Source organism: Ursus americanus, chromosome 12, assembly GCF_024610735.1.
Source record: "Ursus americanus isolate L20-20 chromosome 12, mUrsAme1.1.p, whole genome shotgun sequence".
In the NCBI taxonomy this organism is placed as follows: domain Eukaryota; kingdom Metazoa; phylum Chordata; class Mammalia; order Carnivora; family Ursidae; genus Ursus; species Ursus americanus.
In genome coordinates this window covers 26,048,607-26,076,576 of record NC_142138.1, presented here as the reverse complement: position 1 = coordinate 26,076,576, position 27,970 = coordinate 26,048,607, and the positions used below count along the sequence as shown (strand labels likewise).

Below are 27,970 nucleotides of genomic sequence, written 5' to 3'. Positions count from 1 at the left end.
CTAAAATGTGAGAATAAGTATCTAAAGATAGATTTTCTATAACCTTAGGCCTTGATTTCGAGAAAAAAAAAAGTGCACCAATGCACACTTATTAGACTGATTCCTTCTGGGGCAGATGAAAAAAAGAAGGCTGATAGGCAGGAATTCAAAGCCATTTCCCAACTCCTACTTTCTCTCCTTAAGTAACAAGTGAAGCCGGCTTTGCTAGAGGCTCATGAATGAAGCCTTACTCTATCAGACCGAGAGTGGCATGGAAAGTGGGCTATGTATGCTTACCTCTCTGTAGTCTAGGAAAACAGTCTATGGCACAATAAATGTGTATTGAGTGAAAAGAGTCTAAAAATCTATACATTGTGAGCCCTACGACATCATCCCTCTGCTACTCAGGCGTTCCTCAACCCTAGACCATCTGGGAAGAAGATCTTAGAGGATCTACAGTACAGGAGAGCGAATATCCACTCAAAAGAGCCTACCTCTGGAAATCACTGTGTCACCGGTGTGAGATGGTACGTGAGGAGGCAGGGTTTGTCTGTACTGTGCCTTTAACACAGTGCATCCCACCTTAGGACCTGGGCCACTTGATTGCGCAAGAAATAGCAGCGAAAGGAATAAGGAGATGATGTCACCTGTGCTGAGACTTGTCTGCTTCTTCCAGACACCACAGCCCAAAGTTGTACATTTAGTGGTAAAACATTATCCCATTCTAGTACCCTTTTCCTCCCCTAATTTCCACCCAGCGTTTAGGCAGAATTAAATGATGCAGAAAATCTGGGCGTGCTCTGAATCTGGATATCCCTTCCACCTGCTGATGGTGTTAAGGGGTGGGTATTGCTAACGAGAAGATTAAAATATCTTTTGAGCTAACACCTCCCGCAGTATGTAATAAAACAGAGCTGCACTGTCTTTTTGGATAGAATCAATGATGCATAATTTCTCAGTAAACTAATGTGCAATCTATTTTGAATCCACATTAATCACTCTCTTTTGTAGGAAATCTAATTTAGGTGTAAATCATTCACTTCCCAGGTATAGGTTTTCTCAATAAAACATAAGTTGAGGCCAGCTTTTTCTTATGGAAGCAAAGTTAATGTAACTAAAGTAACTCTACCTAAGATTTCAGCAAGAATCTTAAAAATATGACTCAAAGCTGGTTTAAAGCTTGAGTAATTTAAGGAAATTGCCTAGGCAAGTAATTGGTATTATACCAAAACTAAATATTTCACAGTTACATTTGCTTTTGCCTAAAAATAAAAACTGGAGCAATACAAGGGAAAACTGCCAAGACTGAAAATAATATGCAGCAGCTGTAAGTAATTGGGAGTGATAATCATAATTAGACAAGATGTAAGATGTGTGTTAAAACCCAGATTGGATCTTCCTGTTGACAACTGGGAGAAATCCCAAAGGCCTGGACTCCACACCTAGCCCAGGCACTTCTGCTCCCTGCCCGAGAGCCCCAGCAAAACCAAACTCGGCCCTACATGAGCCATGGAACCACGCTCTAAAGGCCATGCCTCACATGGGGGGTGGGGAGAAAGGGGTCATACTCCCCTTCTTCAAACCAGAGGAGACTAGACAACTACCGAGCAGTAAATGGCATTAAATAAAAGTCCTTCAAAAGAAGCCAAGATAATGAAGAGAATAAATATTTTTGCAAGCTAAAATGGAAGACAAGTTTGTAAGACCAGAGGAACATTGATTTAATCAAGTGTAGGCTAAGAATGAGGTAAAATACTCTTGTTCCATGGGAAACATCTCAAGCTTAAGAGGAAGCTTTATGAGGACAGGGGCGATTCCTATTTTGCTCAGAGAATGACTCCGAGAATGCCTAGCACGTAGCACACACTGGAATACCTTTAGCTTTACTAAGAAAGTGGATAGAATAACTAACTACTTTTTCTGTTGTCTGAAATTCTGATCTACGAACTACACCAAAGAATTAAATGGTGAACATGAAAACATCTAACACATTACTCAAAAGCTGTGTATTCTCTCTCTCTCTCTCCTCTTTTAAATTCTTCAGTCTTTTGTTTTCTTCCTCATTTTTCTTCTTTTTTCTTTGTCCTTTTCTCCTCGATTCAACCCTCTTGTCCTTTCTTCTTTCTTCTCCTTAAAACCCAAGACAATTAAACAGGGAGTAGGAAAGAAACACAGAGCAGTTTTCCTCTCACATACTTTGCCTTCAGAGCAAGAAATCATAGGAACAACTATTGAAATAGGGTATTTTATCAAAGTTGTCTTGATTTAGATAAGTGAATGTTTAGGAATATCTTCCCTCATTTAATTCAACTAAAGTCTGTTGAACACATTTTCTGTGAGATACAGGTGCACACATTATAAAGAGGAATGTTCCATAACTTCACCATGCTTATAGTCCAGTGGAAGAGAGATATATAATTTATTATAAGTTAAAAAGAAACTATTTCTGGAGTCAGATATAAATGGGTAACTAAAAATTCTTAGAGAGATTAGGGGGCCTCATGGAGTAAGTGGTATTTTAGATATCTAAGGATGAGTAAGACTTTGGTAGGTAGAGAAGGGGAACAGGAAGGAAGGCCATACGCAAATGACAGAGAGTACTGAAAATACGCTATGTGTTCAGAAAATGGCCTGTGTGACTGGAGCTAAGCGTATGTATGAGTCTGGATCAGTTGTCTAGAACCAGATAACAGAGGTCCCTGAGTGCTGAGCTACAGTACTTTGGCTTCCCTCAATAGGCAATGGAGATGCTTGATGGTCTGGGATTAACATCGGCTTCTACTCTTGCCTCCACTAGCATAAGCTGTTTCCCACAGAATAGCCAAATGATCATTTAAAAATGTCAGCTAGCCTCCTCTGCTCAGAACTCTCCTATGGATTCCCATATCGCTCAGAACCAAAAAAAATTCTCATCATAGCTCCACTGCACCGCAGATCGTACGCCCTAGCCCTCCTCATTTTATTTCAGAGGAGTAGCAGTATGATATTCACAGGCAGCAAAACACATGGCAGAGAAGATACAACAGATCTGACCACCCCAGAGGCACCACTGCATGTCTCCTAAGAAACTCAGGACTATATCTGGGGGTCATAGGTTCATCCATACTCCTTTTGTTTGCTGCAAGAGGATGGTGCCACAAAGTTTGATGCATGCTCTTCCCCAGTAATCAGCCTTATGATGTCTTCTTGCTCAAATGCTGAAGGGAGGTCTTCTGACTCTACACAGGTCTTAGAAGGTCATAAGACTAAAAGTAGGGAGAGAAGGAAGGCAGTGGAACTGGAGTGATGAAAGACAATATTCTTATGAAAAAAGAAGTCAAGGTGGGGTGTCCCTTTATGTAATTATGGTAACAGTATGGGAAATGGATATGAACCTTATCATCATTCGACAAATATTTATTGAACACTTACTAAATACCAGACTCTGTATTCTGTAACAATGATAAAAGATACATATAAAAAATCTTGGCTGGAAGATATTCTTGGTCTAATGGGGAAAGACCGATATATAAACATGATGTGATAGATCTGTAAATATGACATCAAATATGCCAAACTGATTTGGCAGGTGGGACTTTATAAAAACTTTTCTCTTTTTAAAACAGATGATATTTAAACTGAGTCTTCAAGTTAATATCTAAGAGTGAGCAGTTATTTTCTTTAATTTTTTAACATTTTCTATAATTTCTTAAATAGCTGATTGAGATTTAACATGCCAAACAAATTTGCCCAAATAGTACTGAGTCTCCCAACTTCAGTATATTTAGCCTGGTGCTGTGAATTAACAAGTCACACACGCTAAAAATAAATATCAGTCAAGGTTATACAATCAGACTAAGGTTATACAATAATAGGATACCCCGAGTAAAAGGACTACTATGCCACCCTTTTAAAAAGTGAGATATATATGTACTAACATGTGTATACCATTGCATTTTGTAAAAAATACTTTTATTTGTATCTGCTCTCTTGACTACTTACCTGCCATGACTCCTTGGGGAGCCCTCCCATGTTTGTTCATTATCCTTCTAATTATATACATCCTAATGTTCCATATATGCCTTTTTATTTATACCTCCAACTATAATAAAACTTTCCTAAGAGAGAAGATTGAATTTCATTCGCCTTAGCCTGTGTTCCATCTGTCTCAAATGAAAGATGCTCAGTATATACTTAAGGAGTATGAATCATGATACATGACTTAGCATTGGGTATCTGACCAAAAATTCCCTTGACTAACTTTACTCTTTGTATTTTGGCTTACTAATTATCAATAGCAATTCTACAGTCCATTTCCTCTAATAATTGCAGGCTAACAATGCAACAAGAGGCTCCTACTTTACTTTAGGACTAATAGAGTATTGCATCTGCAAACTAAGGAGTACAATGAAAAAAAGATACACTCTCTTAATCAAAAAGTATTATTTAATTTTACATATATTATTGACATACCTTTGTCATGTCTAAGACAATAGGAGGCTGAGTAGAAGATAAAGGTGCCCTGGGGGAGACGTAGGGTATATGGAATTAAGTAACAAAAGGACCATCCCTATCTTATTAGGTAGTATATCCTTAGTGCCTGGTACCTAATTCAATAAATATTTGCTAAATGAATGAAAGATGATGAATTGTAGATTCTCTTGCCTATACACAAGTCACTTGCTTGTGTATAGAGACAAGAGATTTCATTTTGTAGGAGAGAAATACTCCTTTTAACTCTGACCCATTCATTTGTTTAGTTGAATTCCTGCAACTCATTCATTCAAAAGACATTTCTTGAGCATCTACTATGCACCAGCCTTTCCCCTCTTAGTGCGTGAAAACACAAAGATAAATAAAACATGACCTAGGAGAGTTCACAGTCTGGTGAGAAAAATAGATGTGTATATGAATATTTGCAATGTAGCATGACAGTCCTATAAAAAGGAATATATATGGTGGCCTAATGCCACAATAGGGTAATCTTCTCAGCTTGCTGGAAAAGGGGAGGGGATTCAGGAGAGATTGCCCCAAAAATGCACTTTAAAGGATGGATAAGGAGTTTTCAGGATTCTTTATACTTTACCCACTTAATGCACTATTTAATTTGTCATGATAATAAAAATTTTATCTTCGCTTTGTATGCTTGGCTTTTAAGATCTATTTCTTATTTATGAAATCATTTTATATGCTTCACTTATTTATTATTAGTCCTTTACTATTGTACTGGTTTTATTGCATTCAAGATTCTTAAAAAACAACAGCAAAATAACTCTTAAGTAGCTGTCATTGAGAAGGTAACAGGCCAATTAAATATTTATTTATGTTTTAAAAAACAAAACACCTTTCTAGGTCTTGAACAAGAGAAAATAATTTAAGGAGTTTCATGGTTTTAAATTAGACTTCTTATATATCAAAACTTCAAAAGCTATGGGCTCAACAATAGACTTCTTTTCTTCCTCCTCTTCTCATTTTTTTAAGACTCATTTGTGATGCAAATAGAAGCATTAAATAGTGGATTTTGCTCTGTGTTTACTGAAGAGTAGTAGTCTCAGCCCTTGAACTTCATTCACCTGGAATCAACAAGTGTACTGTCAAGGAAACTTCCCACTGCATAGATTAATGCATCTTTCATCCCCTTTAATTTCTTAGAGATATAAACAATGCCATGTATTCTTCTTGTAATATGGAAATATAGTCATTGGTGAAAGTTCCATTAAAAACTACCTGCTGGTAATTTAAACTCTGTGTGAGTAGAACTGCTCCTGGATTTGAGTTATGGATTTGGGGGTGAAGTAGTATATATTTTTTTTTATTACACAACTCATTTTCTATTAGGAAACATTGCTTGAAATCCAGGTTTCATTAGGAAGGGGTAGTTAAAAGTATGTTGGTGGGGTTTTTTATTATTACTGTTATTTTTTCGATGGTAAGTGAAAATCAGTCTCAAGCAAAGCTGAGCATGCCTGCAACATTCAGTTTCTGGAACACAGTATAATTCACATTCCAAGAGGCAATGATCCTTTTGTCAAATGAAGTGGAATCCATTCAGTAGACTCCCAAAATGTTCCAAGCTTTGGTGAATCTCTAGGCGAAATCTCTCAGTGAAAATTTAACACGACTGTTGGCCAAGTACCACATAAGCTTTTCTATGTAGGAAACTGTGATCTTTCCAATGTATAAAAGTAATCATATGATTCAACAGCTCCAAATTCTTTAAAATCTCCTTCAGTATAAAAAACTAAATTCTTTTTCCTTACAGTTGAGATCATGTTTTATCTGCCTAGAGTTCCAGTTTCAATTCCCTAGACTCCAAGCCTCAAACTTCATGGTCCAGCAAGACTAATCTACTAAAATATAGGCCATGCTCTCTCTTTTCCTCGTACCTTTGAGTGAATTGTTTCCTCTACCTAAATGACCGTCCCCTTTGGTAAAACTCTGTTACCTCATCCCTCCCTTGCCCAGACAGATTTAGATGCACAATTTTCTGTATCACTCCAGTTTCTACATCTAATATTCCTTGGATCATATTATAATTGTTTGACTATCTTTCTTCACCTAACCCCCATCCCCCTCAAAAAAAAAAAAAAGATTTTGGAAGAGAGAATCTCTTGTTTTTCCAGCATTTAGTACAGTACTTGGCCAGTAAAAAAGATCCACAAATACGTGTATGTCTTTACGTATGATATCACTTATATGTGACATTTTAAAAAGCTGAACTTGTAAAAACAGAGCAGAATGGTGGTTACCAGAGCCTGGGGTAGGGGACTCGGGGAGCTGTTGTTTAAGTGTACAAACTTAAAAACAGGAGGTAAATGACTCCTGGAGAACTAATGCACAGCACCATGATTGCAGACAACAATACTATATTACAACCTCCAAAGTTGCTACAAAACTAGATTTTAATTGTTTCCATCACGGAAGAGAAATGATCATTACGGGATGTGGTAGAGTCGTTAGCTGATGCTGTGGTCGTCATCGTGTTGCAATTCATAAATGTAGCAAATCAACGCTGCTGTACCCCTTAAACTTACACGATGTTGGAGGTCAATTATATATCTCAATAAAAATAAATGTAAAAAAATATATGCATGAGCTACATATTATCCACTAATCCAAATATTTACAATGCGTATGAAAGGAATAATACTGTTAGCTGCTGTTTACTGACCCCTTAGCCCGTGTCCAGCCCAGTGCAATGTGCTGTATGTGCTTCACCTCCGATTCTCACTGCAGCCCTGCCAGGTGGGTTATATTATTCCTATCCTGCCCTTGAGAAACTGAAGCTCAGAGCGGTTAGTTGAATAGGCTACACATTGTCAGATAGAACCAGATGTGAACCTAAGTCTGACTCCAACGCCAGTGCTCTCCCCAATACAGCCAGCTGCCTTTTGATTATTGTTAAGATCCTGAAAGACACAAATTAGATTTTGATTTAATCTTTTCCGTTTCTTTCCAGCTCCAAGTACAGCCCAGTATGGAATTACCGGGAGCGCTGACGTTCTTTTCTCCTGCTGGTACCTTGTGTTGACACTGTCCTCTTTCACCAGCATATTCTACCTGAAGAATGCCATTCTACAATAAATTTAAAGACCCATAAAAGGCTTTTAAGGATTCTCTGAAAGTGCTGATGGCTGGATCCAATCTGGTACAGTTTGTTAAAAGCAGCGTGGGATATAATCAGCAGTGCTTACATGGGGATGATCGCCTTCTGTAGAATTGCTCATTATGTAAATACTTTAATTCTACTCTTTTTTTGATTAGCTGCATTACCTTGTGAAGCAGTACACATTGTCCTTTTTTTAAGACGTGAAAGCTCTGAAATTACTTTTAGAGGATATTAATTGTGATTTCATGTTTGTAATCTACAACTTTTCAAAAGCATTCAGTCATGGTCTGCTAGGTTGCAGGCTGTAGTTTACAAAAACGAATATTGCAGTGAATATGTGATTCTTTAAGGCTGCAATACAAGCATTCATTTCCCTGTTTCAATAGGAGTCAATCCACATTTACAAAGATGCATTTTTTTCTTTTTTGATAAAAAAGCAAATAATATTGCCTTCAGATCATTTCTTCAAAATAGAACTAACACATATCTAGATTTTTCTGCTCGCATGATATTCAGGTTTCAGGAATGAGCCTTGTAATATAACTGGCTGTGCAGCTCTGCTTCTCTTCCCTGTAAGTTCAGCATGGGTGTGCCTTCATGAAAAATAATAATTTTCTCTTCGTCTCCAGTTAATGAAAATGTTTTGCCAAATCCTACAATTTGAAAGCAAAAATAAACCACAAGACAAAGTTGAACTATGTCCTATCTCTAAAGAATGAAGGAGCTGTTAGACTATAAAAATCCCATCCCTTCCTACCAGTGGGGTGTGAGGATTTTGCCCCACATAAAGTCAGTTTTGTGATGAAAACAATGTAATTAATATAGTGCAGGTAAATTGATTACCATATGTATTCTTGTAGTTGTAGTTGAATGTTGGATCCACTTTGGGAAATAATTCCCTTTAAAACGACAGCACAGTCCATCTGAGAAATTGCCTAGCAATACAGCACCCTTTCCTTTCACTATTCCAAGCCAAAATATTTAAGACGGTTTGTCAGAAAGAACACAAAGTCTGATCCCCTAATATTACACGAGTTGGTGAGCGCTCCAAATTCGTTTGTCTCTGAGGCAGGTAAGTTGGTATGATAGATCCGGTGCTCCCGCAGACAGGGGCACTTCGCATATCTTCCACCTGAAGACGTCACTCAGTTGATAGTTTGGAATGCACGTCGTATAAAAGAACATGTTCCAAAACATATTGTATCAAATCTTCCATGCTGGTATGCAGCAGATCAATGCCTGAAATAACTAATTCTGCAATAAAACCTTTCTCTGTAGCCATGTCAGTTCAAAGAAGCAAGGCCAAAAAACAAACAACAACAACAAAATTACCATGCTTTATTTCTTCTTACATGATATATGTGAGATGTGATCAAATAAAGACAAGACACCAGTGATTAGAATATCTTAAGATATATTAATTATGAAATTATCATGGATACTTGTTTCTGTCATAAAGAAGGAAAACCACATTTTTGAATGAAAATGGTGTTATTCTAAAGTATTATATTACAAGAGTATTTTGATGGTTTTACTCTTTACTAAAGAAGACCATAACCTTGAAAGCCATTTTACAAGTTTGACGAAATTACCCGTTTCACTACATAGAGAGATTCGTGCAAATAGTCCCCTTTTGCAAGTCGTATTAACACCAAAAAAACTACTAATAAAGTTAGATACAAGATACTTCATGGAGGGTGTACATCCTTAAGATATCTAATATTGTGCCCCGAAAGAAATGGCTTGAAAATCATGATTTTTTTCAAGTAAAGCTTAGCCCCGACGTACACCATAAATCTCTTTTAATTAGAAAAAATGAATCCTAAATGAGGAGGCATAAATATACAGTGTTTCCACAAAATGGCAATAATATGGCATAATGCTATTAAAATTTACTCACTATAATAATTCATTACATTATTTTGATGTATTAAACACTTTTTTAACACACATGACATTTTAATTTTGATTATTATTGATTTGCTTTTTTTAAATATTCTTTGTGGAATTGGTGAGTAAACTATATATATATTTTTTGTATTGCAGCTTTAAAGTGGCACACTCCATAATAATCTACTTACTAGAAATAGTGGTGCTACCACAAAAGTGTTAACCATCAGTACCATTGTCTGGGAGAAAGAAACAGATCAAGAATGCATATTATACAGTGACCGCTTTCCTAGAGTTAAAAATACCTCCTCTTTGTAAGGTTTGTAGGGTAAATGTGAGGTAAATCGAGATATAAACTATGGATGAACCAAATAATTAGTTCAAAGTGTTGTCATGATTCCGAATTTGTGGAGTCTGGTGTTTTTCCCATAGAATGTGACAGAAGTACAGTCATAGCTCAGTAGCTATATGTATTTGCCTTTATGTTAGAAGAGACTTTCTTGAGTGACATTTTAAATAGAGGAGGTATTCACTATGTTTTTCTGTATCACAGCAGCATTCCTAGTCCTTAGGCCCCTGAACAGAGTGAAACCATGAGTATTTATGAGTTCAATATTGTTCAAATAAGGCTACAGTATTTGCTTTTTTGTGTGAATGTATGCATATAATGTTCAAGTAGATGATTTTACATTTATAGACATATGAAATGTCTGATTACTCCATTTTATCAGTCCTGACTGTACAAGATTGTTGCAATTTCAGAATAGCAATTTTATGAAATTGATTTATCTTTTGATCTAAGACAATTTTTTCTAGCTATTCATTTCAGTGTTATATTTCCACAAGTTCCGTTTGTGGGACTCCTTTTGTTGCCCCTAGTTTTTTGTTTTTTTTTTTTCCAAAGGAAGAAAAATAAAGAGCAGTTGAGGAAAGAGAGTGGAAAGAAAAGAAAAAGAAAAGAGTGGAGGTAAAGAGAGAGGGGGAAAAAAAGGAGGAAGGAAGGAAGGGCAAAAGGAAGGAAGGGAGGGAGGAAGAAAGGGAGAGAGGGAAGAACAGAACATTAGGGTAGTTGACTTAATTCATTTGCATTCTTGGTTTAACTGCAAGTGGTGTAATTATGTTTTACAATGATCCCATTCGAAACATAAGTCCTGTGACACCATTAAGTTCCTATTATGCAGCAATTATATAATGAAAAGTACTGCCCAAATTACAGTATTGTGTTTTTTGGGAAACACTAAAAGATTCGAGAGAGAGAATGTCAAACTTAAAACCACTTTTGGGGGTGTTTAAAACTTAACTGAAAAATTAATGCTTCATCATAACATTCAAGCTATATCTAGAAAGTAGACTGGAGAACTAAGAAAATTACCCAGGTAATTCAGGACAAAAAAGAAATTTATATATGTATATGTATGTACATATACATATATAAATACCCCAATGTGTGAACTCAGAAAACTCTGAGAAATTTATCAAAGCCAATCATCTATATTGATCAAATTTACTGAATAATTGTTAATTTATCCATTGTGCTTAGCTTTGTGACAGCCAAAAGTTACCTATTTAATCTTTTCAATAAAAATTGTTTTTTGAAATTCAGAAATGATTTAAAAAGAGGTCAGGTTTTTAACTATTTATTGAAGTATGTGGATGTACAGTATTTCAATAGATATGAATATGAATAAATGGTATGCCTTAAGATCCTTTGAATATGTATTTACTTTAAAGACTGGAAAAAGCCCTTCCTGTCTTTTAGTAAAACATCCATATTTCATAATCTGATGTAAAATATGTTGTACTGTTTCCAATAGGTGAATATAAAGTCAGTTTATCAATTAAAATATGTATTTGACTCATTTAAAAACTCTCTTAGTTTAAGAGAAAAAGGAAGAAATAATAATTTAACCATACTTCTGCTATTCCCTTCATTCTCTCCTGCTGCATTCCCTGTACCACACTCACGTCTTTCAGGTGCTCCAAAGCAATACAGGGTGAAAATACGAGATGCTACAATTTCAAAGGGCTCCACGATGTAGCCTTTCTCTCTGTTGCTGATTCCCAGAAGATTTCACAAGTTGAACTACATCTAGCCTAAAGAAGCAACTTTCTGGAGAGATTTTTATTATCCATTATTTAGAACTTTCACCTGCTGAAATGCAGCAAAGTTAGCCACAGAGACTGCTGATAAAATCCTGTTGGTTTTTATAGGTCAAGCACCCAAAAACTCAAATACCTATAGGAGTCAGGCATATAATTTCATAAAACAGCTGGGTATAAAACAGAGAGGACCTTTTCCACCTCAAGGCATTCAGATATGATTTCCTTAAAAACACCCTGCTTCCCAAACAAAACCTGAGTTGGACGAGAGCTCTTAGTTTGTGACTGCTATAAAATCCAAATGAAAGCCACCCCAAGTGAATGATTTAAGCCCTCTTCTCCAAATCTGTCCGTCTACAATGGTCAACCGAATGAAAGGAGCGGTATGGTAGATAAACAAAACAACAAGCCGTGAAAAAAGACCCATGCTTGGTGTAATAAGCTCTTTTGAAATATCGGTGTCATTGCTATTCTGGGAAAACTATATCTACTAAACCCTTCTCCCAAAATGAAAACGCATTAATAAACATCTGATTTCCCCACTGGTTCATCACTTCTCCCTGTGTAACTTCTCTCCTGCACTCAGTCGTGTGGAAACAGAAGCATCAAGTCTCAGATCCGGAAGCTACGAAGGTAACATACGAAGCAGAGCTATTTTGTCTCCGAACATGATAGGTCAAAACACAGATACTTCAAAATGACATCCAGGTATTTGGAAAATAATCACTTGCTTTAGCCTGTTAGGCAGACATTTAAGAATGTTAAGAGAAAAATTTCTAAGAATAATTCATTCAAGATAATGGAATTTGATCCAACCACCAGAGAGTTGATGCACTCTTTCTGAACTTCCCAAGAAGCATATGCCTTCCCATTCACATGCACTTCTAATAATTCTAAATTCACTGAAAAGATTTAAGAATTGACATCTGTAGTGGAGGGAATAAAAATTGGCAAATGAATCACATCAGTACTTGCCAGTCTTCCTGGAGAGGATAAAAGAAAAAAGTTTTTAGTCTTCTCCCTGAAAGTTCTGCCCACAGTCACCTTAAAGTTAGCACAACTCACCCAATGCCTTCAATCTAAGCAATGTGCTCCACCTCAGAGACAGCTAGAATTACTGGTGGCAGCTAGAATTACTCCCGAAAGGTCACAACGATCTCTACCATGCATTTTACGACGGCGAAGCACTTTAGTAGACATTGCTACTTTGACTTCCACAATACTTTAAAGTGTTACTATTGTCGTGTGTTGATGATGAAAACAAGATTCAGAAACCTTAAGTCACTTGCTGAAGATTACACTTCTACTAAGTGGCAGATAAAAATCAGATAGGCAATGCAAAACACTGCCAAGTTGTTTCTATTTCCATTGATTTTCTTCGGAAGAGGAAAGGAGGTGATCATATCACTAGCTCCACAAACAACTCTATGTATATTTATATTTATAAATAAGTAAGTTTGTTTACACATTTTTTCTTTAACGCCATCCTTTTATTGTCCAGTGCTTCCAGAGCATAGGTGGTTTAAAGGCAAATTGCATTTTACATCTCATCTAAAACTTTTGGAGCGTGGAACATAGAATACAATTGCCTTTGACACACAGGGCTGATTAATATTAGATCCATCACACCAAATGGAAAATCTCGTCATAATCATATGTATCTCTTCTACATAGCATTTTGCAAAAGACCTGCCAAGTTTTGGATAATCCATTAAGATTATTTTCCGAAATTCATAGGAAAATGGAGACCAGAGTATAAATGTTTTAATTTACAATAGAATACTGATTTTAATCTTGAATGATGTTATTTGGGCCAATTTATATCAAAATATTAATTGTAGACACATCTGTTTGTGCTGGAGCAGTAGAACAAAAGGGAGATTCTAATTTTAGATGTTAAACTATGTACAGCCTAAGGAATACATTTGTATCTTATTGTCAAAATATAAACGTAATGCAAATCCAGAAAAAAAATGAGAAGCATGACTTTCATACACATATAAAATAAACACATTAATATTAATGAGGGACTGAGTAAGATGCTACAACCAGATAAAAGGACAATCCCAAGAACAGACACATGGATAGATCAAGAGTATTGAAATCAATATGCTAATGGAGGCAAAACTGACTTGTTCCAGAGTAAGGAAGAGTAATTCAATTCATCCGATTGAATCTTTAACCAAGAGAATTGATTTACGTGTCTACAGACAAGGAATAGTTTGCCTTAGCATCACTTAGCTACAACTCGTAAAATAGTTCAAATGCAGGAGAGATAGACTCCTATAGAATCAGAATCACGTAACCTGGAAAGGTGTGCTTTATTTTTTTTCAATGTTTTTTTTTATTATATTATGTTAGTCACCATACAGTACATCCCTGGTTTCTGATATAAAGTTCGATGATTCATTAGTTGCGCATAACACCCAGTGCACCATGCAATACGTGCCCTCCTTACTACCCATCACCGGTCTATCCGAAAGGTGTGCTTTAAACAATGCATTGGTTTTTCACCGCACAACAAATTTTTCCCTAAAATGATGAGACGTAAAAATCTTTGAAACAGTGGAATTAAATGAATTGCTAAAATTTTGAGGTTTGATAATATAATCTCTATCGTAATGACACAGAAAAAAGCCCTTTATCTATATATCTAATATTCTATATTCTCTATACTCTTAATTGCTCATTTTCTTCCCATACCGCAAATCTTTACCTAACAGTTTGGGACATATAGAAGGTGAAGTAAACAATTAAACAGAACAAGAACCACCTTGCTTCAAGAATCTACTTTGTTGAAAATGAATATATTTTGGACACTTGTTAAAAGAAAAAAATTTTTGTCATTTGGAAAGAGGGCATTTAGTTCGTGGAATAACAGGAATTTTACAACAACAATAAGACAAAGTACCGGTTGAGAGAGCAATATTTTATCAACCAAATACAATGATAATGGTGAAAACGTTGCAAGAAGCTATTGCAAGAGCCGAATGGTCTGCTTCCACTTACTGCTAATGAGCCTAGTCCTTGCACAAATTTTGGTTTGGTAGAAACTACAGGAGGTAGCATGGTTCATTAGGCTTTCAAAGCTTTAAAATGTTAAAGGGGGTGGTTTTCCTCCTTCAATTCAAGTGAATTGCTGAAAGCATTGGGATTTTCCTCAGTGGAACTTTGAATTTGCTAGTTTCTTCATTAATTTTGACCTTTTTTACATTCAAAAAAGTTAACTTTACACTAAACTACAGCAGACTTCTACCTCCTGCAGTTTTGAATTGTGCTTAAACAAGTACTCCAAGCACGTGGAATTTCCTAAGAAAATTTGGGCACCATATTTTTTAAAAAGGGATTTATAAAATAGTCTTTGGAGACTCTAATATGCTAATAATAAAGAACAACGGTTTCTTGATTGTGCTAAAATACCTAAGAGGACCCACAGAACTCTCACACAGTTTTCTGAGTAGTTTCATAAATGCGGAGTGTTGTTGCCCTGAAACTTGACATCTTCCTGCCACCCATTTGAGAAGTGACCTGGCAGAAATCTGGTCAATAGCTCATATATGTCATACTCCTTAAGAAATTGTTGACAGAGATTTTTGAACTGCTTCAGTTGGTGTCTTTCAAAATAATACACACCCTCCCATACACAAACACAAAATCACATTGCTCTCAGTGATCTGGAAACTATGTCAGCAAGCCAGCCATGTAGTGTCCTGGAAAATTCAAAAAGAAGAAGAAATGACAACAGTGCAGCCAACAGTTTCTGTTTAAGTTTTATTTGCTAAGATTTTGAAATAAGTAACATCTTGTGTTTAATTAATCAGAGCATGGCACCTGCTTTAAATGCTGACATAGAGAAAAGCAGATTTTTTAAAATTTGGAATCAGATTTATTTCTGGAAATACATTTTTCCTGTTGATAGATAGATAACTAATTTATGCTTTGGGAAATCTTACTGTCTAAGAACTTTAAATTTTGACAAAGAGAAAGAGTGTTGTTTTTTTTTAATTTGGAAAAACATTCTTTTCCTAGAAATGTATATTTCCAGTTTATAGGTAGACAAACTAGTGTGTTCAGAAGTTCCTATTCTCTCATAATTCAATTTTAACAATATATTAGAGAGAGTCTATGGCTTAGCATATGGCAAATGTAGGAGAGGAAAAATTTCCTCGACCATCAAGGTTCTTCTAACTGAACTAAGAATTAAATTGCATGAGACAGATGAACAGGAGAAAATCAAATTTAATTTCCTATGTACAGGGAACCCACATAGATGTGAAACTCTAAAGACAGGCAAAATGAGGTATTTATGTCATCCTGGACTAAGGAGGAGAAGTGGGGGTCAGGGACTTCTAAGGGAAAGGAAGCAATTCACAGGAAGAATGGAAAGACATGTTTTGGTAAACAAATGTTTGGTGGCCTTTCAGAAGCAATGGGACATGGAGAGGACTTTAATCAAACAGGCCTTACTAGGATCCTCTCCGTCTGCCACACCTAGCTCATGTTTCAGTGTAGTTATCTATGGCAGTAACTCTCTTCCTGGAGCAAGTCCTCGATCTAAATTAGAGGGAAGATCAAGTTTATCTTTTATAGAATTTATATAGTGATCTTCACTTTTATGTTGAGGTACATTCTCAGGGAAGTCTCATTTCAAGAAGAATATGGCATCTGTTGATTTGGGATATTTTACAAATCAAATTTAGTTTAGACTGACAAGACAGTTACCTTTGTCAGATAGTTTGAAATGTTCATATGACATCCATCCATCCACCCATCCATCCATCCACGGGAAAGTGTGATTAGGCAACTTTTAAAGAGCCATCTAAAAGGAATTGTCTTGTAGAATTAATCTGGATGCTTAAAGACTATCACCAAACTGGAGAAAAAGGCATCTATTTCTCTAATCCTTTCTCTAAGAAGCCAACCTGGCTTTAAATCTGAAAAAGAGGGACAGGGTAAAGAAAAGGGAGAAGAGAGGGAGGGAGAAGGCAGTGAGAGAGAAAGAGGGATTAATTAACAATGTACTTATGTTTTCCCCAGGAAAAATAGTAGGAAAATGTTGCGGAAGGCTTCCTTCGTGTGTGTGTGCGTGTGTGTGTGTGCGTGTGTGTGTGTGTGTGTGTGTATTTCCTGCTGCCTGGATCTGCCATGAAATAGATAGAAAAATCTCTGCAATGTGACTTCAGTTTCCCCATTTATAATTAGTAAATTCAGTGATGTGAATAAAGGTTGCTATTCTATATTTTCCAAGTTGTCATTTCTCTCGTTTCTTTAAAAGTTTAATTTTTGTTCATCTGCAAATAGATTCTGAACTTAGTATATCATACCTCCTTTCAAAAAAAAAGACCATATTGCATTTCATCATATAACATAATGAAAGAGATAAAACTTCCATTGTTATGTGACTTTGATAGTTAACAATGAATTCTCCCAGGCAATTGCTGAAATTGCTTAAAAGAAAGTAAAATCTGAATTTGAATAGGTCATCATTTTATAAATATGCACAATAAAATAAAGAGTCAGACCATCTGTGATCGCCAGGTATAAGCTTTTTGTGATGTTTGCACACACACACACACACACACACACACAAATCCCCAAATCCTTAAGAATTTAACTCTTTTGATTTCAGGCTACCAGAAACATTGCAAAATGTTTTTCAAAAGCAAATAAAAATGTATTTTAAGCAGTCTCAGTTTTCATAAATCTGTATTATCAGTATATTCATTTGTCATATTCTATCAGTCTCGGTTGCAAACAACAGAAAGAGACTGGCTAACTTGAGGAGAAAAGGAACTCATTGGAAGAATTGTGGGTAGCTCTCAGAATGGTGGAAAACCTGGAAAACATAATGACACCAAGACAGGAAACATAACTGACAATGCAGCCAACAGACAGCCAACCACACCTGTACGGTTGTGCCACAGGTAAGGCCACCACCTCTATGGACATCTGTCACCTCTACTGGATCTCAGCTCTACTACTGCTGTTCTGGGTAATATCTAACTTCCCACACGTGCTTCACTTGCTCAAGATCCAAAGTCCTGAGCAGTTGGTCAAACCTAAGTTTATACGCTTAGGAACTAAGCTGCCAGATGCAGGAAAATCTGCCCTGCTGAGTTTTAGAAACAGGAGTTGGAGCCCTTTCTTCCACTAAGATCCCTTCTCGGGAGATAGTTTCAAAGAGGTAGAGCATTCAGATACTGTTTAACCAAACTATGAAAAGTGTCCATGAGACATGTCTGTAAGCAGGTGAGTTCGTAAAAAATCATGCGTGGGAAGCCATTATACATTTGCTGTCATGCTGGTTTAGTAAACAGTCTCTATTTTAACTATAACCTCAGAAGACAATTGAATTATGCCTGAATATTTGGTACAGGATCTTCTATATCAAAACCCTTCAGCTGCTCATTTAAATAATCTAATGAGGGGCAGCTGGGTTTGAGCATCTCACTCTGGGCTTAAGCTCAGGCTATGGTCTCAGAGTAGTGAGATGAGCCCCTGAGTAGGGTTCCAGGCAAAGCTCAGAGTCTGCTTGTCCCTCTCCCTCCCCCTCTGCCCCTCCCCCTACTCATGCACATGCAGGCTCTCACGCACTCGCTCTAAAAATAAATAAATAAATAAAATCTTTTAAAAAAGTGAATAGAGTGAGCAATTCATCAGAATTTTATATTCAATGCCTCAAGCAGGATCATGTGTGTGACCAAGCTATAAAAGAGCCCAATTAAAAATTAATATCAAAACTAATCATTCTTGGGAAAGCAGCTTTACAGAACAGCCCAGTATTCCAAATCAGATCAACTGTCTCTCTTTTAAATTGAAATTATAGTATTGTTAGTTTGAGCACTGATAAGCTCTGATGGCAAGGAAATTTTCAAGAAGTCTGTGGACTAAATTCCAGTTTTCTGTCCCAGGGGAAAAAACTTCACCTAGATTCTGATATTTATAATGGTATTAAATTAATAATTTGAATAATGTTTTAATGAGAAAAAGACACTTAAAATTTGGTAATCTGAGAAAAAAACAAAAAACATAAAAGCACAATAATTAGTTAAATGGCACATTCATGACTACTTATTTTGTAAGACCTTTATTTCATAGTAAATGGAACAGTGCGTATCTATATTCCAAGAAATAGGTGCCATTATTTCCCCTAAACTACTACGCTTTAGATCTTGAGAAAAGTGAGTGAGCCCTTATACTTGCTTATAGTCCTTAACACCCAATAAATCTCTTGTTTCCATTGCCCTACATCATTTAGATTGACTTAAAATAATATTCAGTCAACACATTTCTTGAGTGCATACTTCTACCAAAACACTGTGTTGTTATATAAAGATGAGGGACTCCTAATGTAAGGTGATGGACAGACACAGAAATAAATGATTAAACACAAATTTTGCAAACGTTGCAACACAACAGCACAACACAAATATTGCAGATATATTTATGAAGTGTTCAGGAGCACAAAAAACACAGCAGTTAACTGTAAGAAGGAGACAGAAAAGACCACAGAAAAAGCTTGATCTTGCAATATGACAAGTTTCACAGCTAATTGTAAATTGCAATAAATATTTGATAAATAGGGGCTTGAATCCTCATTTGGAGCAATGTACGTCAAAATACTGAAACAATTTATGGCCAAAACTTTATCACTTGTATCCTTCAAATGCAAAGTTGATACTGCCTGCAACTATTTCATTCCCTTGTCAAATCCACTCCAATCAGGTTTCTGTCCCCACACTTTGGTAAAACTGTGTCATCAATGATCTCCACACCTTTACGTTCAAATGTAATTTCTCAGTCCTCGTTTTACTTGACTTGGTTTATCGATAACTCGCTTCGCCTTGAAGGATTTTCAGTACTTGGCTTCTGTAAGACCAAGTTTGCTTCGTTTTTCTCCTATCTTTCTAGCTACTCCTTTTCAGATTCTTTTGATGCTTCCTCCTTTTCTTCTAAATACCTAAATGTGAGAGTACAGTCCTCAAACTGTTTCTTTTTTCCTGCTACATTTAATCCTTAAGTGACAGCATTCAATGTCTGAGCGCTAAGAAGTGTCGATATGCGGCTCCATTACCGGCATCACACAGCCCAGAAGTCCGCACAGAACTCAAGACTTAAATACCCAAACACACGCTCCGTAGCTCCACCTGAAATATCTAGAAAACATCCCAAACTTAAATATGTTAAATCTGCTAAATGAGCTCCTCCTGCTCTCACCCCCATCTCATGACATAGTAATTCCGTTCTTTCAGGTGTTTAGGGCCAAAAGCTTGGAGTCATCTTTGCTTAGAAAGAGAAGGTTTCTCTCAGACTCCACATCCAGTCCATCATTAAATCCTGTCAACTCTAGCTGCAAGATACACCTAGACTGTGGGGACTTCTCATCGCTTTTCATTGCCGAGGTCTGAGCCACATCAACCCTGTCTAAATTTGTGTAATAACCTTCTGACTGGTCACCCCGATTCTAATCTAGTCTTTATTCTATTTTCAACACTGGAGCCGTAGTTCTGTTAGATCTGCTAAAAAAAAACAAAAACAAAAACAAACAAACAAAAACCCTTTCGTATTTCTCTATGTCACTCTGAGTGCAACCAAACCTTTTGCTATGAATCACAAAGTTTTATGTCATCCAATATCTCATCGTCCCCTATAACTCTCACCTTGTATTCATTTGACTCCAGTCTCACCTGCCTCCTTCCGGTTCCTCACACGTGCCAGGCACGCTCCCACTTCCGGTATTCATGTTTGCTCTTCCTTCTGCTTGGAATGAACTTCCCTCTGTATCAGAATGGGTCAGATCATACCTCCTTTTGGTCTTTCCTCAAATTTTACCTTTGCAGTGAAATTTGACTCTTCACTAGAAATTTTACTCTTTCTAAAATTGTAATTTCCATCCCATTTTATTTGTCTCCTTCTACTTCATTCTCTTTTTCTCTTTAGCACTTGTACCTAACACTATGTAATTTACCCATTTATCTTTTTAATTTTCTGTCATTCCCCCTCAGAGCGTGCTCCACGATGGTGGAGACTTTTGTAAGTTTTGATCACAACTGTTTCTCTAATATTTGGAAGCGGTGCCTGACACATCATAGATGCTCAGTAAATATCTATTAAATAAATAAATAATACACAACACAAGGATTCCAGATTCTAAAATCAGTACCAGTACTATTTACTCACCTATTTTCTGAGGACATTATTAAAAAGATGTGAATATACATATTTCTTGCCATATCAGAGGCCCTTTTGACTAGGAGGAAAAGGGGAGCAAAACATCAAGGGATGGATCCCTGTCCCAAAGTCTCCATTGATTTCTTCCCAGGCCAGAACTCCAGCTGGAAAGTTAAAGGTGATGGCACTTCTGCCACTGACCCTCAATGAATGTCAGCATGCTTGCAATTTCCCATCTATTGTCCCTAAAAACTTACCCATTTTTAACCCTGGTCAAAGACTCATTTTATTTGTCCTGATGTTTCTAATTGAAACTATTCATTCAACTGAAGAATTTGTTAACAACAAATAGTTGACCTTGTGTGTAATATTGTGATTTTTGCAACCAAATGTTCCATTTCTTTCCTGAAATTTATACAAAATGTTTCCATTGGAATGTTAACAAAATTAACTCTCTTAGCTTCCCATGCCAAACACAGCAATGTTATTGAAAACAGAATAGATATTTAGTTGTTGAGATGGTAACAAAATCCAAACTTTTACAATTTCAAACACAATCTCAATTGAAATCAGCAATAAACTATGCTGGTTTTCTTAATTTTAAAAATACTGTTTTCAGGGGCGCTTGGGTATGGCTCAGTTGGTCAAATGCCCAATTCTTGGTTTTGCCTCGCATAATGATCTCATGGGTCTCTCCACTGGGCAGAGTCTACTGGAGATCGTCTCCCTCTGCCCCTAACTCCGTTCCTCACTCTCTCTCCTTCTCTCCCTTTCTCTCTCTCTCTCTCTCTCTCAAATAAATAAATAAATCTTTTTTAAAAATACTATTTTCAGTGGGACTTTTAAAAGCTGTCTATTTTTATTACTATATATTTTTAGGTACATTAACTTTCATATAGCAGATAAATGCTGAAATCTCGGTGGCTTATCTCAATTATTTTTCATTTATGCCCTAACCAAATAGCAGCATGATTGAGTGGGGGGGATTCTCCTTGCAGGGATTCAGGACCCAGGCGATGAAGCCTCTGCCATCCTTAAACATGGCTTCTACAGTCAATTCAGTCATTATGTATCCAACAACAAGGGAAAGGAAGAGAAAGAGTAGAGGAACATGCAAGAAGTTGTTACAGGCTAAGCTTAGACATGGCATATACCATATTTACACTCCATCAGCTAGCACTCAGACTTCCAGCTTTAACCTAAGTCAAGAAAGGCTGGAAAATGTGTGCCAAGGAGAAAAGGGAAATGGATTTTGCTCAATTCAGCTAGTCTCTGCTTCAGTCTTCTCTTTTAGCCGCTAAATGTTTGTTTTCCTTTTGCTCCCGCGTACAGAACTCGTTCTTCTACTCCCCTAAAGTTTTGCCCAGTCATTGCATCCAGCATGAAGTCCAGTACCTTCTGGTGATGCAAAACCTCTCTATTAAGTCCAAATGTGGCTCTTATAAATTCATAACTCTGTGAATATAAAGCAACATATTTCCATTCCCTACTTCCAATGCAAACATATATCCCATTTCAAAGGTAGTGAAAAATAAGATAACCACAATAAAATCTTCCATTTAGGGGGAAAAAAGCAACTGTGGCAAGAATTATTAAATCCTGCAGAGAAGATATTCTGAAGGGCCCCTACACATAAGAAGGGGGACATTTCTTGATTAGACTCTGAGTTTAATTTCTTTGAACATCTCCCTTATCCAGTTTTTTCCCTGGCCCCTTCCTCCACCCTATGGAAACTTCTTGATCACTATCACCATACCTGAAGTTGGTGTGAGAGATCAGGATTTCCTTTGGGGCTGTAGAAGCCTTGGAAGTATGATTCCCACTTCAGTAGGAAGGCCACTCCCTTAATCTGATTTTTGTCATGGACCATTGGACCCTCCCAACCTACTTAAATTTTATTTCTTATTTTCAGAAATGTAGTGGCAGCCACCACTTTTTTCATCCCTTTCAACTCCCAAATCTCTGGACTTTCTTCATTGTCTTTGATTTCTCGAGCCAGGCCTCAAAGTAGGAAACATCACTTCCACTCACAATCTGTGGGCCGGTGAACCAGACATCAGTCAGGTGGCCCCACCCAACTTCCGGACAAGCTTAGAAATGAAGCCTCACTGTGGACTCAATGCAGAAAGGAAAACAAGTTGGGTTAGCAGCTAACCAATATCAAACTATTAAGTTTGAAGGATTGTTCTGATTTGGAAATTGAGTTTCATTTTGTTTTGTTGTAAGATTTCATGACAGAGATGATAATAATGACAAGAAAGTCTCAGAACTTCTGTGAAATATACAATTTTTATGAGAATTCTATTTTCTGAGAACTCTTGCTCTTATATTAATAGCAAGATTTCTAAAAGTGAGAAATAGCAAATGGTATAATTTTGAAGAATTAAAAATTCACCCTGCCCTGGTTTTTTGGGGCAGAGGTTTAGAGTCCTGCACTTAAAGCGTGCTTCTTGTCTGTCTTCCCCACTACAGTCTTAGCTCATGAGCGGGAATTCTCACTGTTATAAACCCACACCAATCTTGGTAAATGTCCAGACTAGGGAAATAGAAGAGGATATAAATACATTTTTATGAATTTTTAAGAAATTAACTAATAATTCATAACATCACTGAGATCAACTATGTGTCCTTAATGAGATGTTTAAGCATTAGAAGAAACATGTTTCTTATGACTATTGAGTTTTTCTTTGGTGAAAATTCAAAATAGTTGAGTTAAATTATTTTTTTTTAATTATGTATCAATTATTAGTACCTAGAATTTTTTAAAGCAGAAATCCCAGGATGTGCTTAGGATGAAGACAGAGGCTTTCAGGGTGTTGGTATCCATTGTATCGAGTTCCAAGATAGGTTTTCCCATCTACACACCACAGATTACAGCTCCTAGTAGTATCATAGCTGGAAGGATGATTTGGGACAAAGATAAAAATATGAGCTTACTGGGAGGCTCCACATACAAATAGACTTTTCCTGATGGCTAAATATAGAGCCAAGAGCAGGAACTAAAATATTGTAAGTCTATCTCTAGAATTCCTTGATGGAGTTTTCCCAGAACAAATAAACAAGTAGTAAGATTGGTTCATATATTTTTAAAGGAGTAACTTAGGTAATTACCTTGTTTTAACCTGTAATTATTATTGTAACCTCTTCATCTATTAGTTTTAATTTCTAAAAGGTGACCTAAGACAATAGCTTCATTGTGAACCACCTTAGGGTTATTATCACCCCGTTATGGACCGAGAGATTGTGTCCCTTCCCCTCTAAATTCATATGTTGAAATATTAATATCCATAGTGTTATCAAAAAGTGAGGCCTTTGGGAGGTGATTAGGTTATGAGAGTGGAGCCTTCATGAGTGAGATTAATACCCTAAAAAAGACCCCACAGAGCTCCCTCGGCCCTTTCAACATGTGAGCACATAGCGAGAGGACTACAGTCTATGAAACAGGAAGCCACTCTGACCAGACACTGAATCTGTCAGCACCTCGATGGTAGACTTCCGAGCTCCAGAGATGTGGGAAATAAGGGTTCTTTGTTTAGGCCACCAGTTTAAGATAATTTGCCTAAATGGAATAAGAGATATCCGCAGGAGTCAGGATTTTGTCTGTGGACATTTTCTCAAAGTTTTCTTTTGGAATGCAAGAAAAACCACTTTGGTATTGATGTGAAGACACAGAACTTCTCACACTTCTGCCCTCACGGAAAGCGTTTTTTTTTTTCTCTCAGTTACTCAGCCAATCATATTTTCTTTTGATTTTTTCTGAATAACAAAAGACTAAGTATTCTTCTTTTTTTTTTAAAGATTTTATTTATTTATTTGACAGAGAGAGAGAGACAGCCAGCGAGAGAGAGAACACAAGCAGAGGGAGTGGGAGAGGAAGAAGCAGGCTCCCAGAAGAGCATGGAGCCTGATGTGGGACTCGATCCCAGGACCCTGTGATCAGGCCCTGAGCCGAAGGCAGACGCTTAACGACTGCGCCACCCAGGTGCCCCAAAAGACTCAATATTCTTTATCATATATATTTATGCCTACTAGAACCACTTCTTCAACAAATTTCCATCGCCACACTACAGATTGAATAAAATCTTACATCCTCAACTGAGATGATCAACAGTAATTCGCTGTGCTAAAATGTAAAAGAAAAAGAACAGAAAAAAGGGAAGAGTTTTATTTCCCTTTGACTTGCATGGACTTAGGAACTGAAGTTAGGATTTTTTTGTTTTTCTTCAAGTCATAAAAGCTTGGACTCTATCATCCATTTAATTTTATCCTCATTATACATTTTATTTTCACTAGTTACCCCAGACTTAATGATTCTAAATATATAGTTCTGTCAGCTCGGGACATTTGCAATAAGCATTCTTTTCTTCACCTTGATTATGGCGTAGAAAACCTTTAGAGAATTACACAAAGCCTATACTATTTATTCCATTTTTAATCCATCCCTCCAAATTAATGGTTTCTATTAATTACACAACAAAGACTGAAAAGGAGAAGTGGAGGGTGCAGGGTTTTTCATCTAAAGGTGCGCTGCCGTAAGAGATGTTAAACAGTTGAGCCAGATTTTAATGAATTCTGAGATAGGTTTTAATTAGAGTTGACATATGAACTGAATAGTTCCACAGTACCCTATACATGAAGGGTTCTTTTTAAAACTAAAACCTAGAATTATTATATGTAATTAGTGTTATAAATGAGAAGATATGAATGGCACATTTTTGGTGCCAGGAGAATACTAATTCAGACCTCACGCCCAACAGGCTTCTAGCTCACACTGCCTGCCGTCTGCTAGCCACACCGTTGTTTCACAAGAGTCCTCATGTAGACGTCCAATCAGTAAACAGAAGGTACGAGAACAATATATCTGCTGTTATTCTACCGGTAATTTAAATTCCAATTAATTTAATTTCTAGATATACATGATTTTTATATTTTGTGTAGTTCCTAAAAATATTGTATGTGTGCTTACTGACAAATCCAGCGTGATCTGGAAGGTGGTAAATAGTCTCAGGAAACACACAGTTCAGGTGAACTTCATCGACAACAATGCTGCAAATGAGCCGACGGTGTCAACTTTTATGAGAGCACGTGACTTGTTAATTAGCCAACAAATAATTGACTCCCTTTAAAGAAGAAATTTATCTGGCCTATTGGACAAGGAGCTAGACTTCCTGTAACTCCTTTAATTCGATACCAAAGAGACAGAATGAGGTTACTTTAAAATATTGCCCTACCCCACACTTTTAAAAGCACTCAGACAAAAACTCAAAGTTGTTTTCAAGGTTGCCTGATAATTTTTGTCAGAAAAAAATGAAAGCAGTCTGGTTCTTGAAGAAAAACCTAATTTTAACCCATAAACCAAATTAACAGCTTGAAAAATTACATGCAAAAGTGTATCGTCGAAGGACTAAAAGACTAGCAGACACACGATGGAGCCAAAAATGTGACCTTGAAGATTCTCTAGTCAATAGGAAATTACAAGGCAGGTAAATATATTCCCACACACATCACCGTCTTCATCAGCATTATAATACATATTATCATAATACATCCAAATTTGTAAACATGCCATTTAACCAGCACTATTAGAAAAGAAAGATCTGGTCCGATTGAAATGAGTGGTCTAAATTGGGCTATGGTTAGGATTCCTCTGCCTCATGGGTCAGTACACTTTTTCTCTAAAGATTAAAACAGTAAATATTCTGGGCAATATGTTGTGTTTCTGCCATTGCAGCATGATAACAGCCATACACAATACAGAAATGATTTGATGTGACTGTGTTCCAATAAAACTTTATGGACACAAATTATTTTGTATAACTTTCACATGTCATGAAATGTTATTCTTCTCTTGATTGTTTCCAACCATCAGGAAATGAAAAAATCACTCTTAGTCTCTGGACTATTCAAAAAGAGGTGGTGGCCAGGATTTGCTCCATGGGACATATTTTCCCAAGACAGGCCTAGTTTGTGTCCATTGACCTGGCATAATTATCAATAACTTCCTCTTTCAAACTCAAAGTATTCTGTTATGGACAATAAATTATATGGTCACCCTACGTGGTGAAATTACATGGTCACCACATACAATACATGGTGAAAATGTACTGAAACAAAAAAACTGACAAAGCATGTGACATACCTAGCTTTACAGAGAAAGTACATTATAAAAAACATTTACCTTATAAATGTCAATCAATTAGCGTTATCAAATGTATTGTTACCTGACTTACACTGTGTACATTTGAAAGCATAATTGAGTAAATGAAAGAAAGAATTCAGCAGCTCAAGAAAGGACGCACTGGTTGAGAAAACTGCATGCAACAGATAATAATGAGGTTTGTCTGAGATGAGCTGAATGGGTATTCAGAAGAAGAAGGAGAAATGAGACTTAAATTGAGCGAGCCCCCTATTTTTATGTTGATAGAATATTATTCATGAAATGCTATGTTCTGACTTAGGTCAAGCAGTCCTGTTTAAGAGCCTAAAGTTTTATTATTATTATTATTATTACTATTATTATTATTGAAGTATAGTTGAAATACAATGTTTTATTAGTCTCAGGTGTACAACATATTGATTCAACAATTCCATACATTATTCATGGCTCACTGTAATGACTGTGGTCACCATGTGTCACCATACAACATTATATAATATTATAGGCACTATTGCCTATGCTCTGTTTTTCATCTCCATGACTTATTTTATAACTAGAAGTTTGTACTTCTTAATCCCCTTTATCTTTTTTGCCCATCCCCTACCCACTCCCTTCTGGTAAGCATCAATTTGTTCTCTGTATTTAAGAGTCTATTTGGTTTTGGGTTTTTGTTTTGTTTTGTTTAGATTCCACATAGAAGTGAAAGCATATGGTATTTGTCTTTCTTTGTCCGACTTATTTCACTTAGCATCGTACCCACTAGGTCCGTCCATGTTGTCACAAATAGGCCTGAAATTGTTTTTCATGAGTTCAGTGAGCGAAAAACTGGAGTACTAGACACATAACAGATAAATAACAGAAACCAAGTCTTTTTGGAAGTCTCACACATCAAGAGTATTTTCATCCCAAGACTGCATAATTAATTCAACTCTGATTTTACAATATCAACCTAACGTACAAGACACTTCTTCCAGTGCCAGCATTCCGCAATCGCATTTGCCGGTTAGACCCAAGGCACTATTAAATTTTCCCAAGGAAGGTTTCATTTGTCACTAAAAATGACCAGTAATGACAACACAAACTTT

General features: G+C 36.6%; 1 protein-coding gene across 1 annotated transcript in view; it reads left to right on the top strand.

The window, feature by feature from the left end:
- NEGR1 (neuronal growth regulator 1) overlaps nucleotides 1–11,159 on the top strand; it is an 812,346-nt gene extending 801,187 nt beyond the window's left edge. The window contains exon 7 of the mRNA XM_045802019.2: nucleotides 7,418–11,159. Within this exon, the coding sequence (XP_045657975.1) occupies nucleotides 7,418–7,542 (125 nt within the window). The 3' untranslated portion in view covers nucleotides 7,543–11,159. The remainder of the gene's footprint in view (nucleotides 1–7,417) is intronic.
- The last annotated feature ends 16,811 nt before the right edge of the window (nucleotides 11,160–27,970 follow it).